Raw genomic sequence first — 19,724 nt, 5'->3', positions numbered from 1 at the left:
CGTTTTGGGAGTAGGCGATGCGTGTATATGTGAGAGTGATGTAACAGAAAATCTGGTAGTTGTCGATGAACGTGAGCAGGATTTGTGTTAGGTGTTTGTTGACTGGGTGCATCAATACAATATGCATGACTAATTCATCGATTTTGATCCGACTATAGGCTTCATTCTTGGGAAATTGCAAAGAAAAATCTTGGATTTTCAATATACTAAAATTTAGACATGTTTTAAAGGTTCATACTCACGCACTCATCCTTTAAATGAATTGAAGCCTTTGATCAACTAGTGGAATATACTAAAAGTTAAGTTTATTTTATTGTATAATGAAAAATCATCGTTCAAATCATAGGTTTTGATTGGCTTCTAACCAATCTCATAACTTTCAAAAGTAGCTAATTAAATCATATAATTATCCCATACATATTTAAATTTTTGATAAATTTGTCTACTTAAATTACTCCCTCTGTCCGCGAAATGTTGTCCAGTTTTGCCATTTCTGTTCGTCCATGAAATGTTGGCCACTTTGTTTTTTTTTTCCTTTTTTAGTAAATGGACCCCACTTTCATCTAACTCATTACACCCACATTCTATTATAAAAATAATATATAAATGTGAGACTTACATTCTACTAACGTTTTCCACTCACTTTTCTTCACCATTTCTTAAAACCCGTGTCAAGTCAAACTTGGACAACATTTCGTGGGCGGAGGGATTATTTAGTTATATTTTGGATAATTTAATACTTCTAAAGAGTGTTCGGTTGATAAGATTATATCAGATGATTAAATTTGTAGTATGTTTAGTTCATGAGATTGAATCTCATGACTTAATCCTAGATGCATAGTCATAGCTAACCCCTCTTTGAGTTGTGTATCGGCCATAGATAAGAGAAGAGTAGTGTAGATGAGATGGATTGTAATAAATTGTGTTGTGTATATTCATTGAGACTACTGCTCTTAAATAGAGTTTTATGGATTGTGTACATGGTATGATTTCACAGAATCATAGGAAATCAATTAGTCAATCAATACAAATTAATTTATGCTTATTTTATTCTATTTCCTTCCTTAAATGATTCTGATTTTCCTTCCTTTCTTGACACTCCCCCTCAAGTTGAGTGGTGGGATCTCCAAAGCTCAACTTGCCCAAAACCTTGGAGAAACTCTTCGAGTTGACTGCTTTAGTGAGGATGTCTGCCAACTGATCTTCGGATCGTACGAATGGTAGTTCCACAGCTCCACTCTCGCTATTCTTCTTGATAAAGTGGCTGTCAACTTCTACATGTTTGGTCATGTCATGTTGCACTGGTTTCTCAGATATACTGATTGCAACCTTGTTATCGCAAAATAATTGACTTTTTTCTTGTGGCAATTCAATCTCCTTCATCAGTCTTATTAACCATAATATTTCCATCAACCCACTCTTGATGCCTCTGAACTAAGCTTTAGTACTAGAAAGAGCAACTCCCTTTTGTTTCTTGCTCCTCCAAGTAATCAAATTACCTTCAACAAAGGTGAAGTAACCCCGGGTTGATTTCCGGTCAATTGAATTGCTTGCCCAGTCTGCATCCGTGTATCCATAGATCCCTCGATGGTTATTCTTTTTGAACAGTACCCCGTGCCCAACTGTTCATTTTAGGTACCTCACAATTCTTAGCGCAGCTTCATAGTGATCTTTCTGTGGTCGGTGCATAAACTGGCTTACAATGCCTACTGCATAAGCAATATCAGGTCTCGTGCTAGAAAGATGTACGAGCTTTCCCACCAAGCGTTGATATTTGCTCTGACATACTAGTTCTGCTCCTTCCGTGATCAGCAATCCGTGATTCACTAGAATTGGTGTGTCAGCTGGTTTGCAGTCTAGTAGCCCTGTCTCAACAAGAATATCCAGTGTGTACTTCTTCTGCCTTAAGAAAATTCCCCCTCCTGATTTTAATACTTCTATCCCCAAAAAGTACTTAACAGAGGAAGCAGATGAGGCTGAAGCGGCCTTTGCTTCTGGCCAGAATTTTCGTGGGGTGTTGGATTCGATGAGCATAGCACGAGCCATTTCCAGAAGGGTTCTGTTTTTTTCTCTTTGACACTCCATTTTGTTTCAGGGTATATGGGCATGTGGTTTGGTGTACAAGACCTTTATCGTGACAAAATTGTTTCATATTAGAGTTCACAAATTCTCCTTCATTATCTGACCGGAGTATTTTTATGGCTGTTTGAAATTGGGTTTGGACTAGGTTGTAAAAATGGGTGAAATGTTGAAAAGTTTCACTTTTTGTTTCATAAAGTATACCCACGTGGTATACCCACGTCATGCGAGTACAATCATTCACAAACAGAAGAAAGTATTTAAAACCTTGTTCTCCCGAAACCGGTGAAGAACCCCAAACATCAGAATGGACAAGAGACAACAAAGAATCAACTCTCGTATTATTTGATTTGTAGGTTTGTCTGTGACTTTTGGCCAAAACACAGGTTTCACAATACAAATCGTGACTGAATTTAGGAAAAAGTACTTTTAAATAACCCGATGAAAGACAAGTTTCACAATACACGGGTTTCACAATACAAATCCAAACAAATTAGGCACCGTTCCGTTGCTCTCGACTGTGGCAGCCGGTTCTCCTCCTCTGTTTGCGACATCGGCTACTCCTTTCCCCCCTCAGAACGGTGCCTGATTTGTTTGGATTTGTGTTCATCCCACCATTCCGGGTAACCGTGAAGCTCAAAACATGTTTCCAGAGTATGCTTTTTCTTCCCACAGTGGTTGCAGGTGAGTTTCAACTTCACCTCCTTCGTTTTCTTGCTCCAATTACAGACGTTGCCACCACTCCGTGGAGGGGGGTTTCGACGAGTGGCTTGATTCGACCATGGCTGCCTTGTAATGAGTCTAGCCGCGACTCCCTGTGTAGCCCCGGTATCCCCTATTCTCAGAACACTTGCTCTGGTGTCCTCCCGCCAGAGGATTCTGTATGCTACTTCTACGGAAGACAGTGAATCCATTCTGAGTATCTCTCTCTTGATCCCTTCATATTTGTCATTTAAGGCTGCGAGCAGTTGATATAATCTATGTTCTTCTTTTTCAGCGTTATGTATTTCGATGTCCTTTGGATATCGAAATTCGATTGGGTTGCTTTTGGTCGATGGGGACCCATAAATCATTGAGGATTGCCTATATATCCTCCAAAGATTCATCCGTCTGTTTTAATCTGTTTGCCCTTGTGTATAGGTCATACACTTGGATCTTGTCGCCCCCGCTCGCATATGTGATCTCCAGGCTTTTCTATACGTCTCTGGCTGTTGAGTATTGAGATACCCGGTTGACTAGTTTCTGCTCCAAGTTTTGAATCAACCACGTGAACACGCAGTGATCCCCTTGCTGCCATTTTCCGAAGGCTTGGTCAGTCCTTGCCGGAGGAGTTGGGACTCCAGTAATGTGATACATCATTCTCCTCCCGTTGATTGTCGCCTTCATGTGGATGGCCCAAAGTGAGTAATTTTCGCCATTAAGCTTGGTTCCGATCATCAATGGTGAGGTATCAAGTCTTTGGGGTTCAATTTTTGGTTCTGGATGGTTTGGGATTGTAGGTATGATTTGTTGGCTTTGTGCAATACTGGTGCGCATAAACTCAGTGAATAATCGAGTGAATTGCTCATTTTCTGTTGGTTTTGGTGTTTGGTTGTCATCGGAGTCTGACATGATTTGGTGGTTTGAACAGGATCTGCCGGATTTCGGCCTTTTGGTTTGAGATTGGTCCGAGACAGTGATGAGATTTCTCTGAGTCTCACCCCCGCTCTGATACCATCTTGAGTTGGGTATCGGCCATAGATAAGAGAAGAGTAGTGTAGAGGAGATGGATTGTAGTAAATTGTGTTGTGTATATTTATTGAGACTACTACTCTTAAATAGAGTTTTATGGACTGTGTATATGGTATGATTTCATAGAAACATAGGAAATCAATTACTCAATCAATACAAATTAATTTATGCTAATTTTATTCTATTTCCTTCCTTGAATGATTCTGATTTTCCTTCCTTTCTTGACAATCCCCTCCTACTAAATAATCTCACGACTTAATCATAGATTGTATCTTGCTACTATTTTATCTTGGAAACCCCTATTGTTTTATATTATGGTGATTGATTTCTAGATGATTATTATGTAAGACGTGAATTTGAGAAAATGTCAAAATTGTGATATAATCAAGTAGTAGTACGGAGTAAGTTGACCAAAATTGGTCAAATTTTATAGTTTTCTTATTAATTTAACCTTTCAAAAAATTTATGAAAATTGAAAACAGTTTATTTAGAACTATGATTTTAACAATTTTATATAGTATGATTTTGGCCACGTCTAGGAGGAATATGTGCCCCTATTAAACTGCCAACAATGCACAGCCAAATAATTGAAGCGCACCTGCAACGTGCAGTGCCGTTCCGTCACATGATCTCTGTCGTTTTATTCAATGCCGACATTCAATTCAATTGCTCATACTATAATACCTTATAATCTTTTAAGGGTTTTGGTAAATTTTTTTGTTATAAATCTAGGATGTGTATACCCAAACTAAGTTACTAGATGTTGTACACTTGTACTAAAACCATAAAGCTGCAATGTCTGAATTACTGCAAAAATATTTGTAGTATGTTTAAATTTAATTTCGTATAATTGATATTCTTTATTTTACACTAATAATTGACGCTCTCTACACTATTGAATTTGAATCTATAAAGTCATAATATTCGAAAATTTACATAAAACATTTTTAACAACGCCTAGAAATGAGGAGAAAGCCACTATCAATCACCTTCCAATGTAATTACCGTTACGTAAATAATTAAATATGATTCCGACAACACAAAAGTGATGTGACCTTACCCGTAAATAATAAGGTCTAGATTCCAATAGAGCACAACTCCAATATCAAGAAGAGCTAAAATTTAATTAAATATCAAAATAAGAATGTATTCCTACTAGCATTAGTTACTCCATTTTGTACTTGACTTGTAATAATTGTGCGGTAGGTGTAACGCACCCCATTCATTAGTCCAAAAAGAGGGCAACTAATTTTGACTTACTAGTTACTATATCATTTGTTTTTATTAATAAGCTTTACTTGTTTAATTACTTTGAATTCCCTTAGATTTTTTCCACAAATGAAATTTCATAAAGTTTTTATTTCGCTAAGGACAAAGCTTAAAATCAACGTTCAAACGAAATGCTACAATTGACTCAAACGAAAATATGATTATAATTAATAAAATAGACGAGAAAGAGAATATAAGTGGGAATGTGGGATCACACTAACATATGATATAAAATTATAATGATTTTCTAAAAATGAGACTAATTGATTAGCACGTCTCTCTCAATCATTCTTGTTTTGTTTTCAGGTTCATGACATAACGTATAGTAAATAATTTAAGATACAACTTTCTTTTAGTAGAATTCAAAATTTGTATTTTTGGGGAATTAAAAAAATGTAAGCTTAGAATTTTAAAATTATTGAAAAATCGATGGAGAAGCAGCTGCCCACGTGGCAAACGAAGGGCGGTAGAACCATGCAGAAGGCGAGAGCAGGAAAAGACAAAAATACCCACACCAAAGGACCGCGTTCCGCCACAGTTAAACGCCAACTGTCCGTCGGTGGACGGGGGAAACGAGAAGGGCAAAATGGTAAAATTGAGTCATTTGCAAGAATTTATTATGGCCATCATATAATAATCCAACTCCGGCTCCATTTCCGCCTTTCTTTTTTTTCTTAGATAATTTTTCAACTCCAGCAACAAACTCTCCACTACTGTAATCACTGCACCATTATTCTTGAGCGACAGCAACAGAGACAGACAGAGACAGAGGAGGGATTTCCGGCTACATTGAGGAAAGCAAAAGGGAAGGAAATTGCAGACGCCTTGAGCTATTGGCTTTTCCAATATTGAAGAAAACAAAATAAAAGAAGAAAGGGTGAGTCTTGAACGATAACTTTGTTTTATTTTTTCAAGAAAACACAACAGAGCACTTATATTTTGCTGGGCAAGTTGCTTTTCCGCTACTTCTTTAGTCTAAACAATGCTATTTTAGGATTTTTGTCTCAAATTGATTTCTGTCTTTTTATATTCTTGGTGTTATTATGTGTTTTTGTTCAGATGAGGGAGAAATCTGCGTGGTTTCTGGGGGCAAACCCCATAGTTCATTCATGGTTCAAGATTTTGATGATGTGTGTGTTTCTTGGAATCTTGATTGTGTGGGGGATTGATGGTTTGAGCATGAGCACTTTCCAGAATGATTTTGTTGTGGTGAAGCTCGACACTGCCGCAGAAGCTACAATACCCTTTAAAGATTTCAGGTTTAGGAATCGTTCCATTAAGTTTCAGCCCAAATTGGAAAATCATGACCAGATTGATTTGAACCTCACCAACCAGATTTTGGCAGAAACTCATCCAAGTGTTGATCAGATTGATTTGGTTGGAAATCGAACTCTCAATGTGTCCATTTCGATTACGTTTTCGAATTTGAGCCCTAATGTTTCAGCTGATTCTAGCAAGAGTTGGACAGGGATGAACACTTCTTCAAGACCTAGGGTTCTGTCTTGGATTTCGGCTGAGCTGGAGGCGAATTACTCGTCTCGTATCATTGCAAACTGGCTGGCACCGGGCGGTGAGGCGTGTAAGGATTCGAAAACTGTGGATGTTAGGGTTGCTGGATTGGATGGAAGTGAGAATGTGGAGTTGGTGGCTGGTGAAATCCATGAGTTTGTGTTCCAAGCTGTTGATGAGGCAGGGGAGCCTCGTTGTTTGGGTGGCGATTACTTTGAGACCGATCTTTCGAGCGAGAAGTGGAAGTCTAGGCCCCCAGTTAAGGACATGGGCAACGGGACATACTCGTTTTCACTCCAAGTTCATCCTGATTTTGCTGGTGACTACAATCTGACCATCATTTTGTTGTATAGGCACTACGAGGGTCTCAAGTTTTCGCCTTCTAAGTTTGCGTTGGATAAGGTTCTTCGCTTGGTTCCAATCACGTTCGTTAGGTCTGCGTTGCGTTTGCCCAAGATCAGGCAATGCAGGTGGAGTGACTACACGAGGGATGTCTGGTCCGGTCGTTGGACAAGGCATGCTAAGAACGAAAACTGTGCGATTAGCTATGATGGTAGGTATAGGTGCCAAAGCCCGAGCTTCCCCTGCCAGCAGCCGTGGTGTAGTGGTCCATTAGGCGTGCTGGAGAGCAACGGGTGGGTGTACTCGGCCCAATGCTCGTTCAAGCTCTACAGGAGCCGGGAGGCGTGGAAGTGCTTGAGCGGCCGCTGGATCTTCTGGTGGGGTGACTCCAACCACTGTGACACCATCCGTAACATCCTGCATTTTATCTTGGATGTGACCGACGTTCCCACCGTTCCGAGGCTGTTCGACATGAACATCACGAATCCGAGAAACACGTCTCAGACGGTGCGGTTCACGAGCATCTTCAACGGGCATTGGAACCACACTGGGAACTACCAAGGTTTGAACTCGTTGATCAACGAGGACTACCGGGAGACGTTGAAGGGATACTTCTCTCAAAGTGCCGTGCCCGACACCGTGATCATGAACTCAGGTTTGCACGACGGGATATACTGGTCCACCATCCGGAACTTCATCAAGGGCGCGGACTACGCGGCCAAGTTTTGGAAGAAGGTGATGGAAGGGGTAAGGCAGAGGGGGCTGCAGCCCCCAGAGGTCATATACCGGACCACCGTAGCCACGGGAGGCTACGCTAGGTCGATGGCGTTTAACCCTCACAAGATGGAGGTGTTCAACGGGGTGGTGGTGGACAAGCTGAGGCATTATGGCTTGCTCGATCGGGTCATCGACGATTTCGACATGACCTACCCGTGGCACTTTGACAATCGGTGCAACGACGGGGTGCACTATGGGCGCGCCCCGTTGAAGGCCAGGTGGCGCGATGGACAGGTCGGCCACCAGTACTTCGTGGACCTCATGCTCGGGCACGTGCTGATCAACGCGCTCTGCGTAAGGCCCGGGCATTCATCCGTGTGAGGGGCACAATGTTTTCAGGCATTAATCAAGATTGCAAGCCGGAAAGATTAGATTTTTGTGGCCGGAAAAATGCAGGTATATTAGTTGAAATTTGGGTATATAGTAATTGTTTGAGCAGATTGATATAGTATTTTTTATGTACTACTAGTAATTCTTTTTGTATGCTGTGTGATAAGGTTGAGATCCCACATGTACCACTGTAAAGCTGATGGATATATCATATGGAGTAGTAGTATATCATTCATTAAATTCATAGAGATATTTTCTCTGTATATCCTCTTATCTAACTCGTACTATTTCCTTAACTGCAGAGAATTCATTTAAGAATGCGGTGGAATTTTGAATCAAGCTATTGTTCCTATTTTAGTCTATTTTACTAATTAAGAGATATGGTTGGATAATATATGTAGGAGTACACATTTATGAATAGGATAAGAAAAAAATGAATAAATAATTAATTGATTGCTATGATTGATTCAACTTGTTTGCATCCATTTCTAAAGATGGTAGTATGGACCCGAAAAAGGTATAAAAATTATAAAGGGTAATTTTCATCATTATTAGGTTTTATTCAAAACTCGAACAATTGAACATTTATCGTTCGAAACACGAACAATCGGATATTTAAGTTAGAGATTGAAATTTTTAGCTCAATAGAATTCAAATTCAATTAACCTCAAATCTGAATGAAGACCTAAATCTGAAATCGAATGAACTGACCCAATTAACCAAAACAATATATCGAAGTATATAAATTAGTTTAAAATTCATTGGACTGAGACAGACCGATGACCCGATTGACCAAGAATTCTTATTTCATAAAAAACCAAAATTATACAACAAACTTTTTTATCTATAGATTTGACAAATTCTTTGACCAAATAATACATTAAAGTGTATAAATCTTAGTCTGCAATTCAATGGACTAACTCAATTAACCAAGAATCCTTATTTCATTAAAAACAAAAATTTTATAACAACCTTTTTATCTATAGATTTAACATGAAATTCTTTGAACAAATAAATCGTCCAAGTGTATAAGTTGATAAGCAAATGTCAAACCAATAAATTCAAGCTTTACAGAATCGACAACTAATTTAAAAAAATAAATTTTCACAATTTAATTTAAGTGAAGTGATACTATGAAAGAGTTTTGACTGAAAATGTCCCATCACAGAATCTAGGTAATACTCCCTCCGTCCCCGATTAATTGTCACTTTTTTCCATTTCAATATGTTTCTCAATAATTGTCACACTTCATTTTTACCATAAATGCTAATGAGGTCTCACATTCCACTAACCCACTTCACTCACATTTTATTATAAAATCAATATAAAAAAGTGGGTCCCACATTCCACTAACTTTTTGAACAAACTTTTCTTTACATTTCTTAAAACTCGTGTCCGGTCAAAGAGTGACAATTAAGCGGGGAAGGAGAGAGTACTTATTAGTCCATGAAATAATATTTCATTTGATATTATGAACGATTTAAATTTACATTTATTTATTTTCTATTTTAGGCAAACACTTCCTAGTCTATTAAATAAATAAACTCAAATTATAAGTAAAAGATCAAGGGCATTATAGTCAACTCACACAGCAAGGAATGAGTGACAAAATATATAAACAAATTTATTGCTTCAACTACTTTTTGAAGAGGGTAAAATCTGACTTCAAATCTGACGGTAGTAAATATTTATACAGATATTTCAGCAGATATCGTTTTGTATCATCTAAAATCTGACAATGGTTAGCTCAACCAACCAACCACACGAGTTAAGCCGAGCCGGGAAAACATCGGCTACAGAAGGAGCCGAGCCGATGTGAAAGTTGTGGGAAAGGAAAAATGAAATAAATATAAATATAATATGATTAAAAGGTGGCTTATGCAGTAATAATCATCCCCACCACCTTATTAGTAGAATTAAAAAAAGGGGCTAACCATAAATAAAGCTCCAAAAGCAAGACAAGTGAGGGTGTTTGTTTTGTTTTCCCTTTGCAATAGTCTCTCTATCTCTCTCCAAAACTCTGAAATGGAGGTAGTCCAGAATTCAGCAGGGGAAGTGTTAATGTGTCTTGCAAACAGGGCCTGAATTTCTTTTCTCTCTGTTTTCCTTGCTTGTGAGTTCTGTGAAGGGACTGAACATCATTTTGTTGAAACTGTTTTTCACTCAGATCTACCTCTCTCTCTTTCTCTCTCACTGCATTACCCTGTTTGTAATTTGTGTTGCTTGTGCTTTGAGGGGGCTGCAAAATGAGTAAAGACGAGTTCTTGAAGATCCAGGTACCTACTTTCTTTTCTCTTACACACACATTTCTTTGATAAATGGTGAGCTCGTGTGTGAGTATTTGTTGTGTGTGTGTGCGAGAGAGAGAGAGAGAGGCTGTATTGCGTGTGCATTCAGTATTTTTCTTGTTTAGGGACTCAAGGTTTTCAGTGCCGTTTCTCCCTCTCTCTCTCTCTCTCAGTCACTCATGTTTTGTGTTGATTTCACTGAAATGGACTTTTTCGTTGGGATAAAGTTTTGATTTTTGTGTTGTTTCAGTGATGATTTCTTGTTTTCCTGGTCTGATTTTGGCTCAAGAATGTTAAAGTTGCAATCTTTATTCTAATTGAAGTGGCTGTGTCTCTGTGGTTGGTTGCTTGTTCTTGCAGACTTGTGTTCTTAAAGTCAATATACACTGTGATGGATGCAAGCATAAAGTGAAGAAAATCTTGCAGAAGATTGAAGGTATGAATAAACTTGTAGAATTTCTTGACTAATTTATGGTGAGTGTGTGTGAATCTTGGGGTAATTAATGTGGGGTTTTGGTGGTAGGTGTATACACTACTAAGATAGATTCAGAGCAAGGGAAGGTGACTGTTTCTGGGAATGTTGATCCAAACACACTGATAAAGAAGCTAATCAAGAATGGGAAGCATGCTGAGATGTGGGGTGCAAAGCCCTCCAACGGTCACAATCAAAACCAGCTCAAGAATCTCCAAATCGACCACGGTGGCAAAGGGGGCGGTGGTGGTGTGAGTAAAGGGCATGGCCAGAAGGGTGGTGGTGCTAACAATCAGCCAAAGGGCGGCGGTGGAGGCAAAGGAGGAGGAGGTGGTGGTGGTGGTGGTGGAGGTCCCCCTGGGCATAATCCACAGCTGCTGCAGCAGCAATTGCAGCAGTTGCAGCAGATGAAGGGGTTTCAGGATATGAAGATGATGCCGCAGTTTATGAAGGATGTGAAGATGGCACCCGGCAATGGTGGGAAGGAGCAGAATGCGAAGTCGGTCAAGTTCAAGCTGCCTCAGGAGGAGGACATGAGCGATGATGATGATTATGATGACGATGATGATTTTGATGGTGATGAGGATGATTTTGATGATGACGAGCTTGATGAGGTGGATCACGCGGCCATGAGTAAGATGAAGGCGGCTATGGGGGGCGGCCATGGTGGTGGAGGACCGCAGATGCCTCCCGGGGTGATGATGCAGAACATGATGAATGGCCAGCTCCCGCAGATGATGAAGACCGGTGGCGGCGGCGGTGGTGGTGCTGGAAATGGGAAGAAAGGCGGGGGCGAAGGTGGTAGCATTCCTGTTCAAATGAACCACGGTGGTGGTGGTGGTGGGAAGAAGGGGGGAAAGAATGGTGGTGGTGGTGGTGGAGGCAATGCTGGCCAAAATAAAAATGGGGGTGGCGGTGGAGGAGGAGGCGGAGGAAACGGGCACAATTTCATGCCTAATGGGGCCAAGAAAATGAGCGATGGACCTCATGGCATGCCTAACATGATGGCTATGGGTGGTGGTGGTGGTAATGCGGGGCCTATGGGCCAAATGGGGCATATGGGAAACCTACCACCACTGGGGCAGATGGGGAACCTTGCTGCCGTGCAAGGATTGCCCGCGGCTCATGGTGGTGGTGGTGGTGGTGCAGGGTACTTCCCGGGTGGCGGGCCGCCTGACCAAATGGCGGGGGGTGGCAACAACAACCCCTACTACCAGCAGCAGCTAGCAGCCATGATGATGAACCAGCAGAGGGCGAACGGGAACGAGAGGTTCCAGCCGATGATGTACGCGCGGCCTCCCCCAGCCGTGAACTACATGCCGGCGCCGTACCCGCCCTACCCGTACCCTCCCCCACCCGGCGAGCGGGCCGACCAGTATGCCATGTTCAGTGATGAGAACACCTCTAGTTGTAGTGTGATGTGAGGGAAGTTGATGAATCAAGAGCTTAATAGTAGTTCATAGTTTCTTGAATTGATGTTATAGTACTACTACACATGGAAATGTTTTTACTTCGAGTTTGCTTCTCTATATGTCCTCTTTTTTTTTATTTGGTTGAATTAGGAGTATAATTTGTGAAATGCAAAAAAAATAGGATGGGATTTGAGAAAAATAATGCATAATGGGAGAGAATAATATAAACCCCATCTACCTGTCCTTTTCTATCTCTCTGCACAAATTGTGATTTCTATATCTGGCTCTAAATTTATGGTTCACACTACCTTCACGTGAAATTTTGTATTCAATAGGGGGGGTGTGGTGTGACACTAGGAAATAAAATTGACCAAGTTGAAGAGTATTTGATTCAAAATCTAGTCTATATTTAGATTTGTTGACATAAGATAATGAAAATGAATGATTTATGTATATTGACTAGGCGTTTTTAGTGGAGGATTTAACGTTTAGTGGTGGCCAATTGCATTATGAATTTGTGGAGTGTGACGTGGGGTATAGTGTAGTACAAAATTTCATGAAAAAACATTCAGTCCTTTCACTGATTGACTGTAGCATCCACACTCAATTTGTGTATCTATTTAAAATATTGAAAGTATTTTTGTGTGTGTGTGTGTGTGTGTGTGGACATTCAATTGCTATGTACATAGTCTAATTAGTGAATTACATCGATTTTTTTATTTTTTTAGTTCTTAGATAATAGATTGTGACTTTGTTGGTGATATGTCTGAACTTTTAAATTTGGGAAAAAAATAACATCAATTTCCTAAAAAGTTTGTATTATTGATTGGAGATGGAGAAGATTGATAAATCACTATCGTTACACATTAGAATTGTTTGTCATGTAGGACAATTTTGGAATTTTCTAATCACGAAATCTTTGGGAATATTATCTGACACTATAATGAAAAACCAAAATAAATATAAAAACGAAAATATTAATCATTTTGGCGGAAGAATCTGTAGATTGTAGTGTCTGCATTAGTAGATAAACATTAATTAATTGTAATTCCTTTTTCTGCACACTTTGGATTAGAATGGAAATCTTAATTAGCTTTAACTCATTAGTTGAACTCTTATCTGCGTCCTAGTATCATGACTTAATGCTCCACCCTATTTGAAAACATAAAATTAATTAACAAAATAGTAGTGAAACCTATATGGCGGACTTTAGGGCGTCCCACTGTAGATGAAAGGGTATGAGAATAGAATGTTGATGTGGCGGAGCATAAAGCGCCTTATAGGGCGGGCTTTTGGGCGCCTCATTGTGGAGGCTCTTATTCACTAATAAATGTCCTCTATCCAAAATTAAGAGTACAATATAATTATGATATTTTTCCCATTTTATTCGTATTTAGTGATACTTTATGAAATTTGGCAATTAGTTGTACCTGCTTATTTAGTGGAGTATGATGATTAATATGATTATTAAGTTAAATTTTCTATTTTTCAATGTGTAATTTGATGGCTAAGAACATTTAATGAAAAGAGTCAGAATACTAAATAAGAGTATAGTACAATGATTTTGATAATTATGTTATTTACAATAATTAATAAGTTTTTTTATTATTCGAAATGAGGAAGGATACCACATTTACAACCTCGAATTGATTGTTACAGACTTACAGCTAGTTTCAAGAAGCACATACTACATGTACATAATATTCTCTCCGTCCGCCATTAAGAGTTTCATTTATGAGCAACACGAGTTTTAAGAAATGTTAAGAAAAGTGGGTGGAAAAAAGTTAGTGGAATAGAGGTCTCACTTGTATATATTAGTTTTAAATGAAATGTGAGTGAAATGAATTAGTGGAAAGTGAGACCATATTACCATTTATGGTAAAAGTGAACCGAGACTCTATTAGCGGATGGACTAAAATGGAAAAACGGGGCTCCTATTCGCGGACAGAGGGAGTATTTTAGTAAAGAAACGTAATTATAATTTCTCAAACACGATATGGTATGTTAAACAACTAAACCACCCAAAAAACCAAAATTAGTTGAAGTCTTCTAATAAAAATAAGTAAATCATGGATTAATCGCAACTTGTTTGTTATATAACTTGGTCCCAGATTTTCGAGTTATTTTATAAAATATTACTCCCTCCGTCCCGCACTACTCGCACTTATTTCCTTTTTGGGCGTCCCAAGTTACTTGCACTCTTTCTATTTTTAGTAAAAATTTTCACCTACAGCCGTAATTTTTTACTTTCCTATACACTCATTCCATAATCTCCGTGCCGAAAAGAAAAGGGGCGAGTAGCCCGGGACGGAGGGAGTACAATAATAACTTTGATTTTTATTATATTTAATATAGGGAGTACTAATATTTTAAAAAAAAAGATATATAGAATTAAATGTGACGGAGACAATGTAGAGAGAGAAGAGCTCGTTAAAGAGTTAAATCAAACGTCAAATCTAACGGCGTTGAGACTCCACAGGAATTTTGCAGGATATTTGGTATAGTCTTATCACAAAAAATAAACAAATTAGAAGAGAGCATCAAAAGTAGAGATATTCCAGTGCGGGCGACCCCACCTTTGGTCTTCAATGTTTGGCCATCGGCGGACATACTCATCGTGGGCCCCATCTCATCTGTCTAATCAGACAGTAAATTTAGTGGGACCCGCCTCTCGTACTTGACACTTGTCACCCCACTACTATATACTCCTACTCCACTACTCGCTTGCATTTGCACCATGCTAATTTATTCAAGAAAATAAATGATAATTCGAATAGAATTATAGTTGTAGACTTAGTATAGTAATCCATCCGTCCCTAGAAATTCGGTACCATTTGATACGGTATGGATTTAAAAAAATGTAAAAGAAAATTAGTTGAAAAAGTCAATGACTCGTGAGTCTTACTTTTATACTCCATATCAATTTTATAATAAAATGTAAATAAGAATGTAAGATTTACTGCAAAAAATAGTAAAATAAAAAATAGTAAAAGTGAAAGGTGACAAATTTTTAGGTACAAATGAAAAAGAAAATAGTATATGACAAATTTTCAGGGACAGATAGAGTATTAATTGCACTCCATATTCAACATAGGACACTGAGATTTTGTCAAAATAAGAATTAATCATAATGTAACATGCACGTAAAGATTTAGACTATAAAATTATATTTCTTCAGTTCTATCGTAGGAAATGTATTATTTAAAATGAGACATCTTAAAAAAGAAAATGTATCACTTAGAGTGAGACGGGTGGATAGATATAATCGTATTACAAATTTTACAATACAGCATCAAATTTTAAGGTCCAATATTTGATTCAATGTTTCCCATATTTCGATTCAATGTTTTAATATGACATCACAAGTTCACAACAATTGAAATAATCCATATACTATTTTTAAATTGAATTATTCAATTCCTACATAAAAGCAAAAAATATCTAACAAAACTCTAGCACAAGCAAAATATATCAAAAACTTGTTAGTAAGAGCTGGGGTTAAATAGTCAATGAAGAACTCAAGTAACACGAGCATAAATTAACCATGAAGAAATCAACTGGCACCAGTATACATTGTCAATAAAAAAAACGCAAGTGACACGAGTTTAATTTATCGATCAAGAACTCGAGTGACACGAGCATAATGAAGAACTCAAATGATATGAGCAGAAACTTTTAGTGAAGTGGCTCATAGTTAAGAGTTTAAACTAGCTTCTTGATGATAACCAAAACTAATGATTATTTGCTTAAGATTTTCTTAGATTTTTGGATTGGATTGGATTGGATTGGAATAGAGTAAGAAATGAAATACTCTCTCCGTCCGCCATTAGGAGTCTCAGTCATTTTTGGGTACTTGTTTTATAAAAATGATACTCTCTCTGTCCCAAGTTACTTGAATCGTATTCCATTTCGGGTTGTCCAAGTACTTGAGTCATTTCTCTTTTTAGCTAAAAACAAAACATCTAATAACACTTACTGTATTCTTTCTTTTACTTTACCATCTCTCATATCTCTTTATTCTTTCTTCTATTTTATTTAACTCACTAAACATAACTTTCTTAAATCTCGTGCCGAAAAGAAATGCCTCAAATAATGTGGGACGGAGGGAGTAATAAATAGTTAAAGTGGAGAAATAAATGGTAAAGTAAGAGGGAGAATAATGTCGAGAGAGTAAAGATGATTCTGATAAAAATGCTCGATACATCATAAGGTCAACTTTGATTGAAGAGATAATGTAGGTGGAAACAATGTCAAATTAACTTTTCTCAAATCTCATAAGATAAGGTCGAAGAATCTTGATATACAATATATTTAATCATATCTTTAATATAGCAATAGTCCAGCAACTTGTACGGATCCACGATGTCGATCCATTTGAAAACTCACTTTTTAATTGAACGTCAGTCAAGATCTAAAAAACTTACTAGTGATACGATCAACAATTTACTCAACTAAAATAGAAATATAACTTGATTTTAAATTGAAAAGATAAAATGGTAGGAGTATTATTCAAAAGCTGCTAAATATATTTCAATTTGTTGCACGTGGTACTCAAACTACATGAGAGACACCAATCATGCTTACTATAATCATGATTTTTTTTTACTATTTAATATCACGATCTTACAATCTTGCGCATGATTTTAATCATTACATGTCTACCTCCTTTATATTTTTAATTTTATTATTTAATGTTTATTAGTACGACCATTCTTCTCCCCGGCCCTTTTTAATTGAAAAATATGTATGACTATTTCATAAATTTTTAATACTTTTCTTCAAAACGATTTTTTAAGAAAATATTTGAAATTTTTGTAGGTCTAGAATACTGAATACCTACCTGTTTATGCTTTTCTTTTTTTATATATATGAAAATTTTGAAAGCCATCAATTGACGAGGAGAGTCCATGACTAGAGGGTGTTCGGTTGCCAAGATTAAATTCCATAATTAAATATGTATCATGTTTTGTTCATAATATTGAACCATACAACTTAATCTTAGATGGATAGTCTCATGATAATTAGTCATAGCCTCCCCCCTCCAATTAAAATAATCTCACAACTTAATCCTAGATGGATAGTCTCATGATATTAGTGATGAAGTATCAAAAGAAAATTACAAAAATCACAAAAACTAACAATAATACATCATACATGCATATTTCTTATATTAAAGAATATCGATCTCATAATGCACCACATACTCAAACTACGCCCAAGAAAACAAGTGACACAACACAATCTCATAAGACAAGGCAATCCAAGGATATGAAAAGTTAATTGAAGAATATTTTTGTCTAAAATAAATTTAAAAAACGGTTATACATCATTGAAAATAATTTGGTTGCTATGTAGTATTGATTTTAATTATCTTAATTGACTGGTTGAAATTTCGGCTCTATAGATTTTGGTCAAATTTAATTGTTACGGAAATTCAATAAATCAAGAAGGACATACAATTTTTAAGGAAAAAGAAACGTGACACCCCCATTTAATATACTACTACTACTACAAAACTAAGAATAATTAGCGTACTCATTAAGAATGATTCTACTTAATCAATCATCCGAAAGTTCTATCAACCTAGGGATTGATAGATTTTTTCCCTTTATTTAGGAACCTTATATATTCAACCTTGCACTATACTAGAACAAATCCCATTTTTATTAACTAATTGGATCTAATAAGCAACAAATCCTATCAACTTGTCGAATTGTTACTTGTCAAATCCATTTGCTAATTTTCCTATTCTAATTATATCTTAGTTGACAGGAAGTACTATTTTGCGTCCAAGGATTAACAATCCCCTCACTTGATCTACGATGAAATCATTTTATTTTAGAAGTCTTAATCATTAAATTATTGTGTTTGAATTAGGAAATTATTTGGATTGAAGCATCAGTAACGCGTAGAGCAAACGATAATATCATCAATTTGCCACTCATGTGCAGGGATCTCCGATTCATATATTATGAGGCATAACAAATTTAAAATGTATATTTATGATACTCTATAAGTTTTCGTGACGTAGATCAGAAGAACCCACTCAAACCGTATTTTGTTTGTGACATTCTTGAATTCTACCACTATCTAATATGGTCTAGATTCTCAATACAAAGTGTTGGACAAAGGGTAAGTTTGGACACCATCCCCAAGTGTCAAGACGCCAAATGAGTCATTTCTTCTTAAATTTCCAGTTTAATTTAAAATATTGAAACGCGGCTTTATTTTGAACGTCCCAAATTGGCAACGAAATGACATAGAACATAGATATCCACAAGATTTTGTCGAACCTCCTGAATAGGACACTCATCCAAGATAGCAGAAATTCTTTTGTATGGTTGAGAATATGCAGAGAGATATTCCATCGATCCCAACAATAATTTCAATGACTACTATGTGGCTTGCACTTGAAAAAGAGATGTTCTGTAGTTATGTTTCATACCTACACAAAATGCATCGATCATCCTCAGTCTCGACTACTCCAAATTTGAAGAGTGTCTCTTTGATACTGAGTCTTCACCGCATAAGAAACCAAACATGAAGTTGTGCTCTTAGTAAAGATTCAACCTTCATCCAAGAGAATCTCCTATATTCACCTAGCAGATTCTCTTGTACATGAGATTTATCTAGAGATGCCCAAGGTTTTTCAGTTCCGACGGTTAACCGCCGGTTCCGGTTCCGAACTGGAACCGTGACTTTTTTCTTGAACCGAAACCGCCATATTTTGAACCGCGGGCCGGTTCCGGTTCTAAATTTTACGAACCGAAATCGTGCCGGAACCGCCGGTTCTGGGCGGTTCCAAATCGGAACCATGAAAAACCGCTGGAAAACCGTGAAATCTAGTCAGAACCGCGAAAAACTGTTGGAAACCGGCGGTTCGGAACCGTGAAAAACCGTAAAAAATCGCCGAAAAACCGGTGGTTCGGAACCGGAACTGCCGGTTTTCGAACCGAAACCGGAACCGTGAAATAGCCTCACGGTTTGGTTCCGGTTCCACATTTCTCGAAACCGGAACCGGCGGTTTACGAACCGTGGGCATGTCTTCATTTATCTACAATATAAAAGTTAGAAATGGAGAACTACCATGGGGTTTGTTGGCCTTGTGTAAGTAATATAACCATAATTATGCCACAACAACAATTTAATTGCTGTCTTCTGATTTGGTCTTGTTAGCAAAGTCTGAAATACATTAATTGGCATGGAGATTTTTAAATTAATAGTGAATAAAAATGAAGTTTGATAAAAGTTTAATTATTTATAATCAAATCATATTATATTTATAAATCGATAAATAAATTGATTGGATTTCCAATCAAGCGTCAAGGATTGTGTTTGAAATCCCGTGAGTAACCAGACTTATTAGAAAGCAACATTAACCTAATTTAAAATTATAAAGAGTGATAGAAGTCAAAAGAAGTGGGGTTGAGAGGGTTAATTTCGAGGGACTTCCCATTCAAAGCTCAAACTTCTAGGTATTGTTTAGCATATAATCATGTGCATGCTTGGATTGAG

The 19,724-nt window shown here is 37.5% G+C and overlaps 2 protein-coding genes across 2 annotated transcripts; both read left to right on the top strand.

Moving 5' to 3' along the window:
- Positions 1-5,735: 5,735 nt before the first annotated feature.
- LOC121769438 lies at positions 5,736-8,300 on the top strand. Its single transcript, XM_042166240.1, has 2 exons — positions 5,736-5,956; positions 6,139-8,300. Exon 2 carries the CDS (start codon positions 6,139-6,141, stop codon positions 8,026-8,028), a length of 1,890 nt encoding a protein of 629 aa, XP_042022174.1. The 5' UTR covers positions 5,736-5,956; the 3' UTR covers positions 8,029-8,300.
- Positions 8,301-9,937: 1,637 nt separating this feature from the next.
- LOC121769546 (heavy metal-associated isoprenylated plant protein 33-like) lies at positions 9,938-12,326 on the top strand. The gene is made up of 3 exons (XM_042166386.1): positions 9,938-10,313; positions 10,686-10,761; positions 10,849-12,326. The coding sequence occupies exons 1-3, from the start codon at positions 10,284-10,286 to the stop codon at positions 12,219-12,221; spliced, it is 1,479 nt and encodes a 492-aa protein (XP_042022320.1). The 5' UTR covers positions 9,938-10,283; the 3' UTR covers positions 12,222-12,326.
- Positions 12,327-19,724: the final 7,398 nt, after the last annotated feature.

The sequence above is a fragment of the Salvia splendens genome, chromosome 15 (assembly GCF_004379255.2).
Source record: "Salvia splendens isolate huo1 chromosome 15, SspV2, whole genome shotgun sequence".
NCBI lineage: Eukaryota > Viridiplantae > Streptophyta > Magnoliopsida > Lamiales > Lamiaceae > Salvia > Salvia splendens.
The sequence above is the reverse complement of the archived record's forward strand: the minus strand, read 5'-3'. Positions and strand labels throughout refer to the sequence as shown.